The 22,133-nt window shown below is 40.2% G+C and overlaps 1 protein-coding gene across 4 annotated transcripts in view; it reads left to right on the top strand.

Moving 5' to 3' along the window:
* The window catches only part of ADD2 (adducin 2), a 177,589-nt gene extending 158,030 nt beyond the window's left edge, over nt 1-19,559 (top strand). For 3 of the 4 annotated variants that reach the window (XM_007476306.3, XM_007476307.3, XM_001381730.4), the window contains one exon: nt 10,427-11,574. In XM_007476306.3, the coding sequence (XP_007476368.1) occupies nt 10,427-10,731 (305 nt within the window). In that variant the 3' untranslated portion in view covers nt 10,732-11,574. Of the gene's footprint in view, nt 1-10,426 lie in introns of all 4 variants that reach the window. The other variant, XM_007476305.3, reaches the window with a different exon arrangement.
* The last annotated feature ends 2,574 nt before the right edge of the window (nt 19,560-22,133 follow it).

The raw sequence follows: 22,133 nt of genomic DNA, 5'->3' as shown, positions 1-22,133 counted from the left end.
GAAGACTTAAATTCAAATTTGGTTGCCGATCCTTAACTAGCTATGGGATTTCCAGGCAAGTCACTTAACCTTTATCTACCTCGGTTTCCTCATTTGTAAAATGGAGATAATAAAAGTACCTCCCCCTCTCAGGCTTGTTGTGAGGATCAAATGAGATCAGCTTTGTAAAGCACTTTGTAAACCCTAAAGCTCTATATAAATGCTGACTATCATTATATAAATTATTGATAAAATCACTGATCTTATACAATGCAATGCAGCAGACAGATGCTGGCCTTGCAGTCACACTCAGGACTTATGTGACCAGGATGAACTTATACAAACTTCTTTTAGCATTCAAGTTAAGGGATGTGAGAGATGGGTTGTGATTTGCTTCTGGGGAAGGACTTTCCACAACAATAAATAATAAATAGGATCATAGATTTAGAGCAGAAAGGAACCTTAGAAGAAATCTAGTCCAACTTCCTCATTTCACAAATGAGGAAATTAATATGCCTAAGAAGGTCAAAGAGCTTCCCCCAAAATCAGAGATGTTCTAGACATCAGAGCCAGTATTCTTTTGTTGGTTTCAAAATTAATAATTAATAACTACATATTATATTTTAAAAGTTTTATTAATAATAACTAGGGCAAAAGAACTGCCTGAATTCAGCCTGGTCACAGGTCCAAGAGAGGGAGAGGGAGGAGTCGCAGCCACTTAAATACAATCTCACACACACAAAACGCAGGGATTTAGGAAAAGGAAATTTTGGGAAATACTAAGAGACTTCTGGGGGATGAAGTCCAAAGGCTCAAAATCTCCATTTATACACTTTCCATTTCACAAGTCCTTGATAGATAATATAATTATTTTTTAAACTGTATGTAATACCATACTATACTTATTATATTTATATTAAATGCACAAAAATTATTCTGGTTCCCATGCCTATGCCAAGAACTCATCACTGTGGTTTAATCATCTCGACTATGCTCCTTTCAGAATAGGAGCACTTCACATTCCCCTAGGCAGTTTCCCCAGCAATGCTAGAAGGTTCCTACCTCTTGGGAACAGGGTTCACAGAATCACAGACAATTAAAGCTACACTTAGCAAAACACATCAGAAACAACTACTTTACATATAAGGAAACTGAGGCCTAGAGTGAGAGAGTAACTTTCTAAAATGCACATAGATAGCAAATAGCAGAGCCGAACTTGGCCCCTGGTTCCTGGCTCCAATTCCAGTGCTCTTTCCACATTTTAATAATCATTTAGGTATCCCCCACAAATTGGGGGTGTTTTAATTTTTTAAAAAGGCACTTCTGCCCAGGATTCTTTCATTCTTAAATCAACAATTTGCCTAGGTATGAATGTCTAAGAATGCCAGAAGAAAGCAGTCAGAGAAAGGCTTCTTTTTGAGCCAAAGACAAGCAAACCGGTGTTCAGTGACTGTTGTTTTTCTCCTTGTCTCATTGTGGTGTTGTCCAATTTGTCTCCACCATCTCTTCCTTTCTCTTCCCATCTGTGCTTTCATCAAAGGAGTTACCTCTGATTCTGAATACTTGTCTATGTAGTAAGTATAGAGAGGCTGTTTACTAACTGTACCTACCCTTGTGCCGGGGAGGGAGGACTTCCTTTGGCGACTAACTGGAACTACAGCTACAGAACTTAGTGGAAGCAAAAGGACTTCTCTCTCCCGCTCTCTCCCCCAATCCCTCTCCATGTATGTCTGTATGAAGGGGAACACCCTGGACGGGAGAGTATCAAAGTATCCGGCCTCCTTCAGAGACACCTCCTCCAGCCTCCCCTCCACAGAGTGGGGGGCCCAGGGTCAGGGGCAACAGCTGCTCTGTCCTCCTTGCTTGGAAGCAGCCAAATCCTCCGTGTTGCCTTTTGGAGATCCTATAACCCATACCGGGAACCCCTGGGTCCATTCTAGGAAGCCACCACCTACCCTAAGATGCTGAGTGGGAGCCAAGGAATCCTTGGAGCAGTGATAGCTCCTACATCAAGGTTCAGTGCTGGCTTGGCCCGTCCTGGCTCTCTACTGAACCGAGAGTACTTGTAACCCCTCTGAGGAAGCCAAAGGGTGAGGGGAGGGTGTTCAGGAAGGAAGTGGAGATGGCTGTTTCATTTGCACCCTTTGGATACTTAGCAGGGGTGGAACAAGAAGGAACGCCATTATTTCTTTTAGATGGATACTAGTCTTCGGAGTACTAATTCCTTATAATAATTGTCCTGGAGCTGGTTTTCTGAGCCCTCCCCTTTCCAAAACTCTTTAGGAGGGAGCTTATGCAATGGGGCCTGCAGTAGATAGCAGCATTGTGCCTTCACCATCTTCATCGAAATACTGCAAAGGACCAAGACAGAGATGGGGAAAGTGCCCATCTGTGGCAAAGCTATTTCTTATCCCAGAAAAGGTGTACGTAGTGCCTGGTCAGCAGAAGGCTTGAAGTCATCAGAAATAGGACTATGCTCCGTCATCCCCCCTTATAACTTATCCAGCTCCCAAGAGTACAAGATAGATTGAAAAAAGGAAATTGATGAAGCGCTTACTACGTGCAGCAAGTAGTAAGGAGGCCTCATGGTGTCCTGGATAGAGAAGCAGCCTCCAAGGCAGGAAGGTCTGAGTTTAAGTCACACCAACTTTGTTAGATACTGGCCGTGTGACCCTGAGCAATTCACTTAACCTCTCAGCGATGCAGACACCCTCTAGGACAATAAATTGCCTACAAGGTGCCCACCTACGATGGTAGAGGGTGTTGCTTCACCTTGGAGTTCTGTCTTACCAAAGAAATCACAGGTTCAGTCCCCATCCCTTACTGTATGCCACGTATTGGGACTAGCTGGAGATACAAATAGAATAGGGAGGCCACCCTTACTCCCAAGGAACTTCCATTCCTGTAAGGGAAGACAGCATATAAAAGGTTCAGCTGCAGGACCTGCAAGTCCTGGTGGTCAGAGGGGGCAGCAGCAGGAGAGATGGCCAAGCGTCCTTGCCAGGTTAGGCTTTTGTTCCTAGCTGGACCTCCCCTTCCTGCTCCCTCCCCATCTAAATGTTCTAGGATGTGTCTTGGTGTGAGCTCTTGTTCTTTGTTCCTCTTCCTCGTGTATTATGTCTCTCCCCTTGTTTCTGTATCATGTCCTCCAGGATTCTCCCAACTTAAATTTTCTCCACATCTGTACATTCTGAGCATTTGCATTGTGCCCCTTGCCAGGGAGAACACCCAGCTGCCTTGCTGGCTGTATGTGCAAAATAAAAATGAAGGGTTGAAAACAAACAAAAATTACTTTGCATCAAGTGAATTTAAAAAAGCAAAAACAAACATTCACAATGTAAAAAGATGATAAACAAGTAAATTACATTAGGCTAAAAGGAAACAGACAATAAGTGACTATTAATATTAAACTTATATACTCCAAATAACAGCATTTAAATTCATAAAAATAAAATTAATTAACCTACAAGAGGACATAGAAAGTAGTAATACAGTAGTAACAGAAGATTTCAGTATACCTCTCTCAGTTTTAAATAAGTCTAACAGAAAGATAAATAAAAGAGAAATTAAAAAAACCCAGACCCATGATGGTTTATTGATTTGATCAAAAAAACCCAGCCATGTCACTGCATAACTGTTTAAAAAATTAATCATCTGGATACATACTTAGATGGTGTCCTTTTCAGTTCTGAATATGACAGAAGTCTAGGACTGATGACTAATTCATTAGATAACAAATCCATGTTTCAAAAATATCTTAACAGATAAGAATTATATGTCAAAACCAACAAAATAAAAATATATAAATGATAGATGTTAGTTTCTCATTTATATTAAAAATTTTAGTTCCATTAAGTACAGAATAAGAGAAATAATGCAGTAGTTTTAGGTGTCTATAAACCCAATATAAGCTAACCCCAATGACTTCACAACCAAAAAAAAAAAATCAGTGTAATCTTAGGAATCACCGGAAGAAATATGGTGTCCAGAATCTAGGAGGTAAAGGTTCCACTATATTCTCTGTCAGTCGCAGAATATCTGTGGTACTGTAATGAATTCTGGTACATAACATTTAAGGAGGAACAAAAAAATCTTTTCTAAAAGAAGATGAAGAGATCTGACTCTGTTCCAGGAGGAACTAAAAACAAACAAACAAACAAAATAAAACCAGAAGATGTTACCCTGAAAAAGAGAAGACTTAGGGGAAATATGATAGCATTCTACACATATTGTGCAGGGTCATCATTCAAAAGATTAGATAAAAATAGATTATGGTTAATCTGCATGGCTCTAGATGGCAGAAGTAGGGCTAATGGGCATAAATTAGAGATGGGTAGATTTCAGCCCAAAATAAGGAAAATTTGAGCTATTCTAGATCTGAAATAATTTTAAATCAGCAATTAAGGTAAGACTAGAATCCAAGCATCTGATTCCTAGTTCAATGGCCTTTTCATTGTGCCTCATTTGTACCTTATAGTAGCTATAAGCAATATGATGACTTGGAGTCAACTTCCATAATTCCGAGGATAGGGGGAATATTTTGAATTTTAGGGAAGAACCACAGCTTCTTCCCTAGTATGACAAATTTATGTATACATATCCATTTGTTGATGGATATCAAGTTATTCATGACAGCTACATATATATGCCTTAATCTCTTTTGCAGTAGGTCAATAGTTGTTCAACCTAGTTATTTTCTATTGGGGTCCATTGCTAAGGCTGAAACAGATTCCCCATAAGGTTCACACGGGTCAGTCAAAACTGAAAATAATAAGGCTTTTTATTTGGAATGTTTGAGAGAAGCCTACATGGCTTAACACCTAAAGCTACACAGAGGGAAAATCAGGGAGTATGAATGGACAGAAACTAGGGTAACATTTACCCCTCTTCCTGCAAAACAAGTAGAGTCATCCCTCTCCTTTGACCTGGCACCTCCAAATCAGAACAAGGAAGAATAGGGAAAAGAGACAAGCAGGAATGTCTTTGGGGAGCTTCCGGCACAATGATCTTCAAACTCTAACAGTGCTCCCATTCCTGAGCTCAGCCTATCTCAATCTGAACTATGTTTTGCCTCCAACCCTCCCCATGTCACAACTTCCCTATTACTTATTAAGGACATTTCCATCTTCCCAGTCACTGAGGCTCACAACTGAGGTGTCATCCTTGACTTCTCACTTCCACCCCCATATCTAATCTGTTTCCAATTTTACCTTTATAATATCTCCCACTTTGACTCCCACCCTCTCCTCTGACACTGCCCTTAGCACTTCACATCTGGACTACTCCAATAAGCTACAGCAGGTCCCCCTGCCTCACTCTCCAAACTAATTAATCTTCCTAAAGTACAGTTTGGTCATACCCTCCCCTACTCTATAAACTCCAGTTACTACCTCCCTATCGCCTCTAAGATCAAATGAAAAGTCCTCCATTTGGCATTCAGAGCCTCTTACAACTTGCCCCTCTCCTATCTTCCCAGGCCCCTCATGATCCAGTGGCATTGGCCTCCTTGCTTTTCCTTGAACAAAACACTCCTCTCCAGACTGGACATTTTCAATGACTCTCCCCAGGCAGGAAATGCTCTCCCCCTCATCACCACCTCTTCATCTCCCTGGCTTCCTGCAAGACCAACTTAAAAACCTACCTTCTACAAGAAAGCCTTTCCTGACCCCTCTGAAGGCTGGTGCCTTGCCTCTGTTGAAAATCTCCAATTCGTCCAATATATATCTATTATTATTCATAATTGTTTTCATGTTGGCTCCCCCTTTAGATTTTTACCTCCCTGAGACAAGGGTTTCTTTTCCCTTTCTTTGGATTCCCAGTGGTTAGCCTAGAACAGAGTAGTTGCTTAATAAATGTTTATTGACCGACTGATGATAACCTTGCAAGAGGCTGTTCTCAGTACTTGGTACATAGGACCCCACTCATTGACTGGAACTCCTAAATCCATCTTCATTTCATTCTTTTCAGGGTAGTTTGAGCATCTTGGGGGGCAGCTCTTATGCTTTATAGAGAGGGGTGGGAGTCTGATTGTTTTCTTAGCTATGAGGTCACAAGCAGGGAAACCCTAATTGGTTAGGAAACTGAATATTTCTTGCTTAGATGGTCCCAAGTATAGTTTTCAGATAGAATAAGTGCTTAATAAATGATTTTTTTGTTTGATTGCTTGATTAGATAGAGGCAATTAAGATAAAAGGGAAGATGGATGGCTTAGTTACAGAAAGTTTGTTGAATGGGGAAAGAATAAGCTAGAAGAAAAAAAGAGGGAGTTTCTAGATTACAACAAGTCCATACCTGTATTCTGTTTTCATTCCTAATACTATATTCTAAGTCATTTTCAAAGTGATAAGAAGTGGAAGAAAAAGCTAACTTGTCCCACATTGAATTTCACCAAGGAACTAAACACATGTCAACTTGCTGTCCTTGAAATCTCTGTGGGATTAAATATATTCATTCATGCTGACCAAGGCTATTAAGAATTGAGGATAACTCTTTTATTTCATGGTGGTAAAAAATGCCCAGAGGTTAGCCACAGGAGGATCAGTGGATGAAAGCAACAGGAAGGAAGGTCTTGTGCCAAGAAAAGAAAGAATGATAGATCTTTAAATATGGCATTGGGTGCTTTGAGAGGGAATGAATTTCATACCATTGAGAATGGTCAAACAGAGCCTAGATGAACAGCTTTTGGATGTTGTATTGTACTACCTTGTAGTAGCCATGGGCAATATGGTGAAGTGATATAATGAATTTTGGGGAAAAACCACAGCTCCCCAGTATGCCAGTATTTCTGTTCACCTCAAGATTGGACTAAATGTCCTTTAAAAAGGGTTCCTTCCAAATCTAATTTCTATGATTCTGTGATAGTAGACCTCATCCTTGCAAGAAGGCATTGTAATGGATTCAGAGGATCTGGGTTCAAATCCCGATTTTACTGCTTACTATTTGTGTGGCTTTCAGAAGATTGCCTCAATCAATCAACAAGAATTTATTAAGTAATGATATCTATCAAGCACTATGATAAGCCCTAGGGATGCAAAGAAAAAAGCAAAAATATTCTGCCCTCAAGGCATTTACTTTTTTCTTTTTAGTAATAGGACTTCTATTTTTACATAGTGATTTCAAAGCCCTGGAATATATAGTTTCCCAAAAGTTGTGTTGTTTTAAGTTTTGATAGTTCAGTTTAACTTAATGTTATTTAAGCTAGTAAAGCTTAAATTAAATCAAATAAGCTATTCTATTTGATAATAGCTTAATTCAATAGCTTAAAAATAGTGAGCTCACATTCTAATGGGGAGGCCACATATGTAAATCAGAATGCATAAGATAATTATAGAATAGATAAAAAGTGGCTTTCCATTCTAATGCTCATCAGGACTGGTATTAGCAGTTGAAGGAACCAAAAAAGATCTCCTGGAGGAGATAGTACTTGAACTAAGTCTTAAAAGAAATTAAGATTCCAAGACAGAGACAGGAGGTGGAGTGTCATGTGCAAGGAACAGCAAGTAATTCAATGTGGCTGGATTATAGAACATGTGAAGTAAGTAAAATATAGGAAAATTGGAAAAATATGAAGGGAGCAGCCTGTGAAGAGTTTTGACAAAGGACTATGATTTTGATCCTTAGATAACAGATAGCCAATAGAGTTGTTGAGTAAGGGGGTGACATGGTCAGAACTACACTTTCAGAAAACCTCTCTGGCAATTAAGTGAAGGAAAGAAAAGAGTAGGGAAAGACCTGAAACAAGAAGACGGATTAGAAAGCTATTGCAGTTGTCTGGACAAGAGATGATGAAGATCTGAACTGGAGTAGTGGCTATGTTCATAGAAAGAAGGGGGTATACTTTAGAGCTGTTGTGGAGAAGGAAATTATAAGATTTATCATCCAAATGGATTTATAGGGTGAGAGAGACATAATGGTTGAGGATGATGCCAAAGTTACAACTGGATGAGTGGAAAGGAAGTTCCAGAAATAAGGAAGTTCAAAAGAAGGAAGTATTTTGGGAAAAGATGATGAGTTTTTCTTTGCATACAATTTGAGATGCTGATGGGACAACTAGTTTGAAATTTTTCAATAAGCAGTTAGTGATGTGAGACTGGAGCTTAAGAGGAGAAACTAGAGATAAATAAATAGATCCGGGAATCATCTGAATAAAGATGATGGTTGCATTCATGGGAGTTAACAAGATTACCAAGTGATGAAATATATATAGAAAGAAGAGGACCCAAGATAGAGCCCTGGGAGACACTTGGAAGAAAGATCCAACAAAAGAGGCTAGGTAAGAGACCAATCGAAACTTCAATCATGAAAACCCAAACAGGAGATAAAATCCAGGAAGAGAAAGTGGTCAATGGTGGCAAATGCTGCAGAAAAATAAAAAAGGAAAATGAAAGAAAAAGAAGACATTGTATTTAGCAATGGGAACATTACTGATAACTTTAGAGAGAGTAATTTCATTTGAATGATGAGGTGGAAAACCAGAGCAAGGGTTCTTAACCTAAGGTCCATAAATTAAAAAAAATATTTTGATAATTATATTTAAATATAATTGGTTCCTTTGTAATCTTATGTATTTTATAGTATTCATTTAAAAATATTACTCCGATGATTCCATAGGCTTCCCCAGAATGCTAAAGGGGTCTATGACACAAAAAAACCTCAAGAACTCCTATTGTAGAGGGTTTACAAGAGAGTGAATGGAAAGGATGGAAATATAAACATTGATTGGAAACAGCATTCTCAAGGAGATTAACCACAAAAGGAGGAGAAATGTAAAACAATAAAGTTACTGGGCATGGTAGGATCTAGTGAGGGTTTTTTAGATAGTTGGGCATCTTTTTAGGCAATAGGGATTGAGTGGTAGAGAAGGAGAAATTGAAGATTAGAGAAAAAAGGGGAAGACAGGGAGCATCTACTGGAGAAGATGGAAGGGGAAGGGATCAAGGACATATGTAAAGGCACTCATATGACAGGAAAACAACCTCATCATGGGAGGAATGAAGGAGGAGATGGTAGGGTATGGGGGGAAACTTCATTGTGTCTTATTTCCTTCATTTGTAAATGAGGGCATTCATTGGTGATCTGTCCCTCTTGACTTATCCCTGAGCAGTTTGCCCACCTTGCCTGCCCCTAATCCTGCTGCCTTTTACTCTGCATTCTCCTTGCCTCCTGGACTCAATGCACTAGCTAATTTGGACACCTCTGCCATCCAAACATGCCATGTGTTCTCCCTACACTATGCATTTGCTCACGCAGTTTCCTGTGACTGGCACACCCTCCTTTCCTTCTCAACCTGTTGACAATCCTAGGAGGATCAACCCCATCCAGCAAAGTTCAACTCAAATGGTACATTCCCTAGAAAACTTTTCCTTAACCTTTTCAGTAAGGCACATATCCCTCTGTCTTCACCTATCTAATGTATTTATCATGGTTTACTGTTATGGTTCTCTATTTATGATCTATAATTCAACTAGAATGAGGGCAGAGGTCATGTTTTATCTAAATTTTATACCCCTCTCCAGCGCCTAGCACAGTGATCTGCACACAGCGGATGCTTCATGTTCATGCGCTGTTTTAAAGACAGCTTTAACTGTATTCAGCAATTGTACCAGAATAAGAACTGGAAAATCCATTTGAAGAAAACTAACTAATTTTTATTTTCCCCTAGAGAGTTGTTTCAGCCCCCAGAGAGGCAGAAACTTTCACACAAATGTAATTAATTTATATATTTTAAGATTCATAAAACTGAACCCTTGCCATTGAATTCTCCCTTCTGATCTTCCTGATTTTTTTCTTCTGGTCATCTCTTCCCTGGGCTGCTTTTTTCAAGCATGCATGGCGGTGCCCTCCCTTTTCCTGTAGCCTCCCTGTATGTCCATTCCCTCTCCTCTTGGTGGGAAAGGCCCTGAACTAGGCACAGAGTGGCACAGATTGGGCTGGTCCTGGTTTGGATCAAAACTATCACCTGAGCTGTCCCCCGCCACCTCCTGACAAAGATATCAGCCCTTTATTGGATACATAAAATTTATAGACAAGAATTAAAAGTAATTTCTCTCTCAGGGACTCTCTCACCTGGATAGACTACATGGCGAGGGGCCCAGGATATGGATGAGATTTGGTTCCTTTGGTCCTAAGCACCCTACAAGCCTATTTGCCCTTTCACATGCTCCAGAAGAGTAATGGCCAGGTCTATCATCACTACCACACCCCCCTTTTACCAAAATGTCAGAAATTGTGGCCTGGGAAATGGTCGTCCCCATTTCTCAGTATCCCCATCTCTGAGACAAGGCAATCACCCTGGGCTGTGAGGCTGACCGTGTGGCTGTAGGGTGCTTTGGAAGCCAGGGGTGGATGCCAAGTTGCACTTGTATCTTATCACCCAGCAGCTGTCCTGGTCACCATGGTAGAGTGAATGAACGAAATCTCACGGGTCATGTCTCTTTTTATTTTGAAGGTGTTAAGAAGACTGAGACAAATAAAGCCGCTGATGAATCTGAAAAGACCGTTCCAGAAGGGGTAGTTGTTAATGGAAAAGAGGAAGATCAGACAGTAGAAGAAGCTCTCAGCAAAGGAATGAGTCAGATGACTACCAATACTGACACAGAAGTGGATGCCTCCAAGGAAAAAACTGAGTCAGTCACCAGTGGTCCCATGTCCCCAGAAGGTTCACCCTCTAAATCCCCATCCAAGAAGAAAAAGAAATTCCGAACCCCATCGTTTCTGAAAAAAAGCAAAAAGAAGGAGAAAGTGGAATCCTGATTTTTTTCTCCTCAGGCCTCCACTTGCTTCTCCTTCTCTCCTTCCCCTTCCCTCCCCCTGTCTCTGTCTCTGAAAGTACAGAGCCACGGAAGGATAGAGTAAGATATAGACTTGTACAGCTGGAAGAGACCTTAGAACTCACCTAACACCATCCTTTCAGATGTCAGAGGAGGACATTGAGGCTCATCAGGGGAAGTGACTTGTCCAGGGTCATAAACTAGTTAGTGCAGAGCCAGGACTAGAACCTAGGTCTTTTGACTCTCAGTCCAGTGTTCTTTCCACTATGGCAAAGCTGTCTAGCTGCAAGCTGCCCTTTGTTAGAATGGTGCCCGCCAATACTGAGCCAAAGGCTGGAGACCAGGAATGATTCTCAACCTCTCACAGTCTCAAGCTAAATGTGAGAGGGTGGGGACTTTCTACTCTTTCTCTCAGGAACCTAGTTTCCTGCTGATATAACTATAGCTAACTGAAATCATTTTGTCCTTCATTTGGGGGTTCCCATCCCCTCTGCTTGAAGACCTAAACACACTTTTCTGCACCCTAAGCAAATGCTAGTTTTCACTTTTCTGTTCACAAGGGCTCATTGTTGAGTCTGTACTTCCCTGGCTTCTAGACCCCAATTCTAAGGAAAATACCCCTTTTCATAACGACTGTGTATGTGTGCATATGAGAGTACGTGGGAGAGAGTAAGAGAGTGTGCGCACGAGGGAGTGAGAGAGAGTGAGAGAGAGAGAGAGAGAGAGAAGAGAGAGAGAGAGAGAGAGAGAGAGAGAGAGAGAGAGAGAGAGAGAGAGAGAGAGGAGAGAGGAGAGAGGAGAGAGGAGAGAGAGAGAGAGAGAGAGAGAGAGAGAGAGAGAGAGAGAGAGAGAGAGAGAGAGAGAGAGAGAGAGAGAGGAGAGAGGAGAGAGGAGAGAGGAGAGAGGAGAGAGGAGAGAGGAGAGAGGAGAGAGGAGAGAGGAGAGAGGAGAGAGGAGAGAGGAGAGAGGAGAGAGGAGAGAGGAGAGAGGAGAGAGGAGAGAGGAGAGAGGAGAGAGGAGAGAGGAGAGAGAGAGAGAGAGACCGACCCCTGGCAAGAGTTGACAGAAATGAGTGGAAAAATAAAGGTTTCTGAATTCAGGGAATATAAGTGGGACTGAGAGCTAAACATGTACTTGCTCAACAACCAAAGAATATCATTTTGGTTTTATTAGTATGAAAAGGCCAAAATGTCTTGTCCCTCTAAAACTCTGACTCTTGACCTCTAAGACTGAGACCACATTTAACAGATGGGGGAAGCCAAGGACCTCTGCTTGATTTTGGATTTCACAAAATGGGGAAGGGCATACTATCCCTCCACTGTCCCACAGGTTAGACACAACTACTACCCTCTCTAATCAATGTGTGGTTGTCACCTCCCCTTGGGGATTAAGCCCTGCTGATTCAAGACCTTTTCCTTTAAGACAAAGACCCTTTGTTTTGTGAGACCAGAATTAGTGTCTTTCCATTTGGAAACTATGGATAGCTCCTTCTAGGTTATCACTAGGCCTGAGAGAAATTACTCTGGATCCATCAGAGATAGGATCATCCAAAAGCTACCTAAAGCAGACAGCATAGGCCAATATTGGGGAAATGGTTAAATCTCCCTGCCATTTCTAAAAACAGTTTATAATAGCAATCTATTTCAGGACCTGAAAAAAAGCTGCAAAGTTGTTTATTTTGAATGCTAGCACCTCCTTTTAAAAATATTTTGTCATGGGGTATTTATAATAGAAAGCTCTAGGAAACAGGTGTGATATTTTCCCAGATAAGCAATGATAATTAAGAAATCTTTTCTACTCTGTCCCAGTTAATATTAAAAACACACACACCATAGGGGGCAGCTGGGTAGCTCAGTGGATTGAGAGCCAGGCCTAGAGATGGGAGGTCCTAGGTTCAAATCTGGCCTCAGCCACTTCCTAGCTGTGTGACCCTGGGCAAGTCACTTGACCCCCATTGCCTAGCCCTTACCACTCTTCTGCCTTGGAGCCAATACACAGTATTGACTCCAAGATGGAAGGTAAGAGTTTTAAAAAAAAAAACCACACACACACCCCAAATCTATAAGAAGACTTTTTAGGACCAAGTACTATTGTTAGTTTAGAACCATTATTGGTCTTTGTGCACCCCTGATTAAGGAAATGAAGTGAGTATAAAAAAACTCCACCTGACCTCCCTGGTGAACTATTAACTCACCATGCTCTCAGAGGTGCCAGTGATGACACCAGTGTGGTACTGTGTCCAAGTGAGCAATAAGGGCTTCTTGGCTAAGTGAGCAATTCCACTGTTGGGAGTGGGGAGTCTGATGAGGAAAGGTGATCATATTTCTTTATGTGATTATATGTCACATTATATTCATGTCATTAGAAACCCAGACTCCCAGATGCTTCTCCTTTAGGCCAAGTCCTTTCAGATTCAATGAGAGGTGAAGTCCTCTATGCTGACCAAGTGAGCAGAGGGAGTCCAAAAACATCAACTAAACATGTCATACTTTTCAATACCTATTTGCTGATAATCACCTTTAAAAAGATTTGACACTAACTTTAGAGATTAATTTTTTGATCAATGAACAAGGCAAAAGAAAGTGATGTTAAGGGAATGGAGTAAAGAAATGAATTCATGCCCTTTGGTGTGTGTCTGTAGTTCAAAGATGTCCTTGGAATCATAATCTCAATCTCCAAACTAGAAGGAACTTCAGAGGTCATCTAGTCTAAACCATACCTGCCCAGAACTGCTTCCATGATATCGCCAACAAATGGTCATTAAGCTTTCTCTAGATGATCAGCATTATTGTAGCGCTTATATCCCCAGAGTACTCCATTTCTCTTTTGGACAGCTTGAATTGTTTGGAAGTTCTTTTATCAAGCTTATATGTCTTCCTTATATATAGAATATACGCCTGTAATTCCTTCCTATTGTTCTTGGGTCCAAAAACTGGGGCCAAGAAAAACAAATTTAACTCTTAACTGACAGCCTTTAAAATATTTGTAGACAGCAATCATGTATGCCCTAGGCCATCTCATCTCCAGATTAAATAAAGTCAGTTCCTTTAATTAAGGAATTTTTCTTTAAAAATAGTAGCAAGGTGCATGTAAGCAAACTTAGTGGTTTTTTATTCCATAGGTCCATGCAATGTGACTGCATTAGAGTGAAACTGTCATATAAAAAGGCCATTTTGGAACTTCAGTAATATGGTCAGTCTAGCACTTTAGTGGAGGGCGTGTTTAACTTGGAGTAAAGACAGCCCTGGGCTTAAATCCCACCTCGGAAAATTAATTGGTTGGGTGAACTCATTTAAAAAACCCTCTCATTCTACAAATGAGGAAACTAAGGCCCAGAAACATTCTGACTTACCCAAGTGCACCGAGCTATTAAATGACAGCACTGGGACTTGAACTGAGGTTTTCTACCTCATGCCCAACTATTCTTTCCACTACACAATGCTACTTACAGGAGAAATTTTTAGTGAAAAGATAGAGAAAGGTGTCAACAGAGTTGAAGGTTAGTACAGCTATTTCCTGTTCTATTTGGTCTTAAAGCAGAAATCATTGAAGTATCTTTACAAATGCCCTAATGAAAAAGGTATAGTCTAGTCCATGAAAATTAGCATGGTGACAAAATTAGGGTGACAGAGTTGTTTTTTTTCTTCTGGATGAAATAAAGATGTTAGTAGAATTAACTGAAAAGAATTCATAGCAAGAAAACCCATGACCAGTTTTAAAATGTCATCAATTCATATATGAGGTAGGAAAGAGAAATGAGAGAAAAAAATCTGACTTTAAACTGATGTCTTAGTTTTTTAGTTTCAGGAAATACCTGGCTGAGCATAGAAGCAAGTAGCAGTGTGGATCATGAGATATGGAGTGTAATGAAACTCAGGGGTCATCTTGTTCAACTGCCACTTTACAGAAGAAGAAACTGAGGCCCAGAGGAGGTCTGGAGATTGCCCAAAATTACATAGATATTAAGGAGTAGAGTCAACATTTGAATACAAGCCTACTTCCTTCAGACCTAATGTTCTTTATACTACATCTTGGGGACATCAATAGGAAAGAGAATCTCTTCTCCATGCTGCTTCCCTGGTGTTTCTGGTCTATTGTTTAGCCAATAGTATGGATCATTTTACCTTTAGAAGAGTCTGAATTTGGAGTTAGAAGCCGTAGGTTCAAATCCTTGCTCTTTTACTTCCTCCCCACAAGAATGACCTTGTATGACAAGTTACTTAATGTCCCTATGTCTTAATTTCCTCACTATAAAATGCAGGGGTTGGACAAGGAAACCTAGTCTGGGGTGGCATTTAGCGATAAGCTATGCCTAGTCAAGTTCTGGTGTGAGCTTTGGCTAGTTTCCCTGAAGCGAGTTAGATAGATACTGATTTCCCATCCCAAGTTTCATCTTTATTTCCTAGTCTGACTTTAGGGCTCTGGAAACTTTTGGTCTGTTGTAAATACAAATAAAATTGTGGCTTTCTGCCTCCTAGTCAAGTAACCTATATATACCACCCATTCCTCTCTCCCCTCAAATTTAATTGAACAAAAAGAACCACTCCTATAGAGTGCCTACATTACTATAGGGACCAGATGAATAGAATTAACTCATTTGAGAGATACTAGGAAGAATAAAAATATGATTTTAACAAACCCACCTTTATAAAACAATCTGTAATACTATAGATTCTTTTATAATTGAGGTCAAATCATGTACCCCATAAACATGAGGATCAAATAGGATCATAAACTTGGAGCTGGAAGGGACCTTCAAAGTCTTCTATCTAACTCCCTCATATTAGAGATGGGGAAATGGAGTCCTAGAGAAGCTAAGGGACTTGCCCAAGGTCACAGAGGAAGTGGCAGAGCAGGTTCACTCATATTTTCATTACACCAGCTGCTTCTTCCCTCTTTATATAACATGTGTCAGTCTTATAGAGGTTATCCTTCATACAAGCATTGGAATAGACCATCAAAATGTTTGCTCAGGGGCAGTTCGTGTGTGTGTGTGTGTGTGTGTGTGTGTGTGTGTGTGTGTGTGAGACGGGTGAAGGGTAGAAGGGTAGAAGGGGTAGAAGGGGAGGGGAGAGAGAGAGAAATTTTGTTTCTTTGAGAGAGCAATTATTTATTAACACAGGACATCTGTACAGTGCTTTATGATTTAGAAATACATTATTTAATTTACTCTCACAACAGTTTTATGAATTAAGCAGGGCAGTATTATTATTCCTGCCTTACAGATAAGGAAGTTGAGGTTCAGAGAAGTTCTATGACTTGTTCAAGCTTAAGACAGCTAAGCAAATAGCACTTGTGTTTCAGAAAGTAAAAAATTTCATATAAAGATTTTGGAATTACAAACTTGCCTTGGGACATATGCAGCATACAGTTTGCATGCTTAGTTTGCCATTTCCCAATATGTTTATTTTATGCTGTAGCTCCAAACCAAATATAACCTGTTACATTAAATCCACATGTGACTATTTAAAGCCCCTCAGCAGCACTGCAATCATATTCCTTTATATTCATATACCACAGCTTATTTAGTTGCTCCCCCAATCCTCTCATTTTACAGAGGAGTAAACTGAGTCCTAGAGAAAGGAAGTAACTCACCCTAGGTCACATAATTAATAGTAGAATGAAAAGAAGCCTCTAAATAATATATCTAAATGCTCTAGTACCACAATTTGAAAACTGATGGGGCAACTCTCTTCACTCTTTTGAGTTATTTGAAAGGAAACATTTGACTTAATAGAAAACTAATAAGCATGGGCTTGCTCTGTAATTACATGATATCTGCTCACCAGTTATTCATTTATAAGTTTACATCTGTGCGCAATAACACTTGTGCTGTACAATATGTGAAGCATAAATAATGATGTAATTATTCCAAAATCACCCAGCAATTATCTGAACAATTATATATTGGATTGCAGTTATTTGTGCCAGGATAAAGAAATGCTTACAAAAATGAAGTGGTAGCATAAATGAATTGCCTTCAGCTCTGTTGTCATCTCATGTGGAGGACTCATATCCAGCAATGAATAGGTAAATTTTTAGGCAGCCCACCCTCCTCCCATTCAATGTAGAAAGGAATTGTCAGTGATTTCTTAAAATGATCTTGGGGATTTGGGATTTTCCTTTCAGGGGAGCCCATTTGAACAGCAGTGTCCTTGGAAATGCATTTATTCTTTCCTAGAAGAGGGGGGAGGGATTGGAGAGAGATTAAAAAAAAGTTTTCATCAAAAGCCATGTGCCCTGAAAGCTTTTCTCCCCCACTCAAAAAAGGTTTCATTTCCCATTAAGAAGGTTAAAGGGTAAGGGGGAGGGAAAGCACCTCACAATTCTTGTCATTCCTAAAGAAGACTGGTGTTTATGTATTTCAGTGGAGCATCTGGCTGGCTTTTGATGAGAAGAAGCAAGAATGAATTGTATGCTTTGAAAATAATGGTTTTACAAAGATCATTTTGGAGACAGGAACAGCATTTACCTCGTACACATATTAGAACAGGGACTAGACCTGAGCTTTCATTTATAAAGGGGATTCGTGGAGGAAGAAACTCCCTTTTTCCTTGTAAGTCAGTGCCTTCTCGCCAACTTCTATTCTTACAGCACTTAAAGGCTAAGTCACTTGCCCTGATGACACAGCTAGGATGTATCAGAGAGAAGATTTTCATCATGTCTTTCTGCTTCTTAGGTTAGGCTCTCCAATCATTACATCATGCTGCTTCTCCTCAAATAGTAGTCACAATAAATACTTTTTGAATTCAATTGAATGGACCAGAAATCCTCAAGCATTGCCAGTATGGAATTGCTGTTTTCAGGCATATGATTTAAACTCTTTCAAATCTATATAGGAAGAAATGTTTGTGTATCAGATTCCATTGTTTTCATTAATTCCATTAAGAGAAAATTTTAAACACACACACAAGGCAAGTTTAAAAATGCAAAATTTGAAACTTGGAATACTGACTACTTTTATGCTTCTGTTTGAATAACTGAAATTCCCCAAGCTTGAAATGTATTTACCAAAGGGAAGGCAAAATGAAATGGCTCATATACAGATCTTGGGCAAGTCACAAAATCTCCTTGGACCTTTAATTTCTCCATCTATAAAATGAAAGAGTTGGACTAGATGGCTTCTGAGGTCCCTTCCAGCTCTAAAGCTATGACTCAGACTCAGTAATTTCTGGAAGATTTCAAAACAGAAAAAGGGGGGGGGGGAAGGAAGCTACCACAGCATAATGGAAGGAAACTAGCCAGACAAATCCCTAGGACACAAAAGCAAGCTGAGACTTCTGTTCCTGGTCTGGAGGATCCCAAAGTTGGCTAATTACCATTGGAGGGGGGGTTAGGGACTCTGAATCTTTTCTTTTCCATTTGGTGCTCAGCCTTGATAAATATTAGAAATTGTGATGATTGGCTATTAAAACTGGAAAGAACTTCAGCGACCATCTGGTTCAAATACTCTCATTTTATATATGAGAAAAATGAGTATCAGAAAAGGGAAGTGTCTTGCCTGAGTTCACATGAATAAGCAGTGGAATCAGGATTTCAACCAAGTTCCTTGAGTTCAAGAGCCAGGGATCTTTCCACTCTACTACACTGCCACTTCACTAATAATGCTGGAATTAGCCTGAGCACTGAGGTAAATGGAATTAGCATTTTAGCTAGGGAGAAGAGCACAAACATTTTCTGATTGCCCCAGTATATACCAGTTTTTCTCCTTTCCTGCCACAAATCTTGCTCTTGCTAGCAGTAGCAAAGGGTAGTTTTAGTTTGACAAAGTCTTTAAATTTCTCTCCAGATCTGGGAACAGGTGAAACTGTTAGAAAGAGATGCTATACCTATATAAAAATCCCAAACTCTCAGCCCCTTGGGGGAGAGCTACCTTACCTAGATAGTTTTTAGATGGGTTCTCTGCTAAAGTGCAGCTGATGGACTGCAGCAGCTGGACTAGAGTGCAAAAGGGCTATGAGGACAAGTGGCGACATCTTTACAACTTTGGAAGGACCCTTGGCAGACAAACTAGATTACCAGTCTTCCCAACTCCACACCTCATGTCCAGTCCAAGTCTCCAATTCCATTCAAAGAAATCTTTTGTTTTCTCCTTGTGAGTTGCTCTATCCTTGATCTCCTGTGATACAAAACTGGTAACTGCTCAGATTTGGTGTTTTGGCCTCTCACCATAAAGGAAAGGAAAAATGAAATGGATAGAAGCCAGGGAGAGCCTGTGCAGTGGTTAACTAAAGCAGAGTAAGTCTAGGGTACAATGTTCTGTATAGTTATTGGGCTGTTTCAGTGAAATGTCTGTGTCTGACAATCGTGGCTTCAAAGTGCTATTTAATGTCTCCACTTGTACATATATTCTCTAAGCTTGGCCTTTTGCTACTATTGTGAAGTTTGAAGTAGGGGTTCTATGTACATATGACTTCAGCTATCAAGATGCTTGCACCCTGTATCTTGGCATTACCGCTGGCAAACTGTCCTGCCTTTCTTTGGCATGTCAACACTTTTGGAACAACTGTGACATGCAGATTAATGGTTGGTCTCTTGGGCTTTTATTTTGCAATTTTATATATACATAATATAAATATATATTTATGGGTTGGTTTTGTACAGTTTGGGGGGTTGCATCTCCAAGCACCAATGTTGTCCTGCTTTTTCCAAGAGAATGTTCTGGAATCACTGTCTGAGCCCTCTCACTTTGCTTGTGTTTGAGTGTTTCATCCAAGGGAATGTGTCCCTGCCTATGGATTACTACTACTATGTGTGCTCTTCTCTCATGAATGGATATTAACATATTAAACATAATGTTCTCAGCCTTCAGATGTCTCTTGCTCTGTAGGCCTCTTCTTTTACTGGACATTGTGGGAAACACAGTGAGGCCAAAAAAAAAAGCATTCACCAAGTGCTACTTATACTCATGAAGCTGTTTCCCCCACTCCTACCGCAACAAAGTACAACAGAATATATCTGAATTGACAAAGACAACAGTGGATATGGAAAGAACTACAGCCAGGGATTGTCAGGAAAGCTTCCTGAAAAACAGTACTTGGGCTGGATCTTCAAGGTTAGGCAAAGAAGAGAAATAGAGGTATCCTTTCAAGGGAATAGCAATAGAAGCAGGAAGGAACTAGTAGAAGAGACATCATGAGAAAAAAAGATCAGGAAAAAGGAGAGGGAAAAAAAAAATCTTGGCTCCCCCTTGGCCCTGGATCCATACAACACCACTTGATGATTTCAACAAAGCAATTCATGTGCCCCACTTCTAGTCCTCCTGATGCTAAGAATCATGGGATTGAGAGCTAGGAGAAACCTTGGAAATTGCTTAGTCCAAACCTCTTCATTTTATATATGAGGAAACCAAAGCCTAAAGATGATAAATAACATCCAAGATCACACATATTCACAGAAATGTATCAAATTGGGGGGATCTAATCCAACCAAGACCCAAAGAGGAATCCCCACATAGTTTACCCAGAAAATGGTCATCTATCCTTTGTTTAAAGACCTCCCCCAAATCCCTACCCCAGTGAAGGCTAATCTACTATGGAATGAGGCTAATGATTCCTTTAGTTGTTAGGAATTTTTTTATTTCTTACATCAAGACTAAATCTAGATGACTCGGTGGATTGAGAGCCAGGCCCAGAGACAGGAGGTCCTGGATTCAAATGTGACCTAAGACACTTCCTACCTGTGTCATGCTGGGCAAATCACTTAACCTCCATTGCCTAGCCCTTATTACTCTTCTGCCTTGGAACCAAAACACAATATTGATTCTAAGATGGAAGGTAAGGGTTTAAGGGGAAAAAAAAGACTAAATTTACCTCTACAACTATTTCTCCTAGTTCTCCTTTTGGGGCTTAAAGAACAAGTTTCCTCCTTCCACAAGAGAACCCTACAAATACTTGAAGACGGCTCTAGGCTAAACATCCACATTACTTCATTCCTTTAGGTAATTCTTCTATAACATGAACTCAAGGCTTTTCACCTTCCTAGTTGGTCCCCTACTAAACTATGGCACTGATCAGAATACTCCAGATATGTTCTGACCAGGGCAGTTGTAGGAGTTCTAACCTGAGGTCCATGTATCCCTAGAGTTCAAGGGATCCATGATCTTGGATGGGGAGAAATTACATCTTTATTTTCACTAACTGAAATTTAGCATCCCCTTCAATTATGAATATAGGCAACATTCATTATTCCAAGAGGGGTCTGTAGTCTTCACCATATTGCCAAAGAATACATGATGCAAAAGGAGGTTCAGAACTCCTACCAGGGTGGGCCCTCTCCTTATTGCTGAAAAGTATGCCTCTCTTAATGCAGTTTAACATCACATTGATGTTCCTGGTTGCCAAAAAGAGAGTGAGTCTTAGAGAAGGGTTTCAAACACAAGTCCACCAACTCCAAATCCCTTCAACTCCAGTACTCTTTCAACTAACCAGGCAAAAATCCAGGATTAGGTTACAAATAGATCAGAATCTCTTCCTGTCCTGGAATTAGTGCCTGGTTAGGCTTATATAATCCCTTACAACCTCCTTCAGTCCACTGACTCTAGATTTTCTGACCCTATTGCCTCTATAGTTGTTCACCCCTGGCCACCTTACTGACTAAAAGGACATTTAGGACACTATACCTGAAATTCCCTGCCATTCATTATACAAATGCCAAACCATATCAGCTTAACATTCATTTATGTTTGTTGACACTAATACCATAAGCCCTTCACTAAAATCCTACTCTGATCTCTCATTTTGATATGGAGTCGAACCTGAGATCTTGAAAGATGAGCTAAAGGAGTACAAACTCTGACAGGTCCTACAGGGCTAGACAGGCGTTGAGGACAGGATTGCCTCTTATATACAATTTTTGGGGACTAGAGGACAGGAAGGTTGAATTGATAGGCTTTACAATGGACTCAAGGGAAGGAGGAGTACAACCAGGGGCTGGACTTACCTGAGAGAGGCTGATGCTTTACAATGGATATAAGGCAAGGATGGTTCCAGCCAAGGGCTGACTACCTGGGAGAGGCCTCTGATACAGTGGGAGAAATTTGGGGTATTTAAGATTTGATTATACCTACTGATTCTGTCTAAGCTGAGATCATTGGGTACTTTATAAAGTTTATTGTTCAATCTAAGACAAAGTCAATCTGGGACTTCCCTTAAGGCAAGTTCCTAAGCCACAGGAGCAAATTTAGGAGGTTCCATAAACACAGTTGACATAATCACAGCGGTTTCCATGAATTTAATTATCATCCATATGCTGATGATTCTCAATTTTGCTTATTCTGTCTCAAATTCTCTGCTGATTTTGAATCTCACACTAATCACCTTTCAGACATCTTGAACTGGATGTTCAGCAGACATCTTAACAGAACTCATAACCTAGCCCCGGCCT

This window comes from Monodelphis domestica, chromosome 1, assembly GCF_027887165.1.
Source record: "Monodelphis domestica isolate mMonDom1 chromosome 1, mMonDom1.pri, whole genome shotgun sequence".
Lineage (NCBI taxonomy): Eukaryota > Metazoa > Chordata > Mammalia > Didelphimorphia > Didelphidae > Monodelphis > Monodelphis domestica.
Note: the sequence above shows the minus strand (reverse complement) of the source record. Positions and strands in the feature narration are given on the sequence as shown.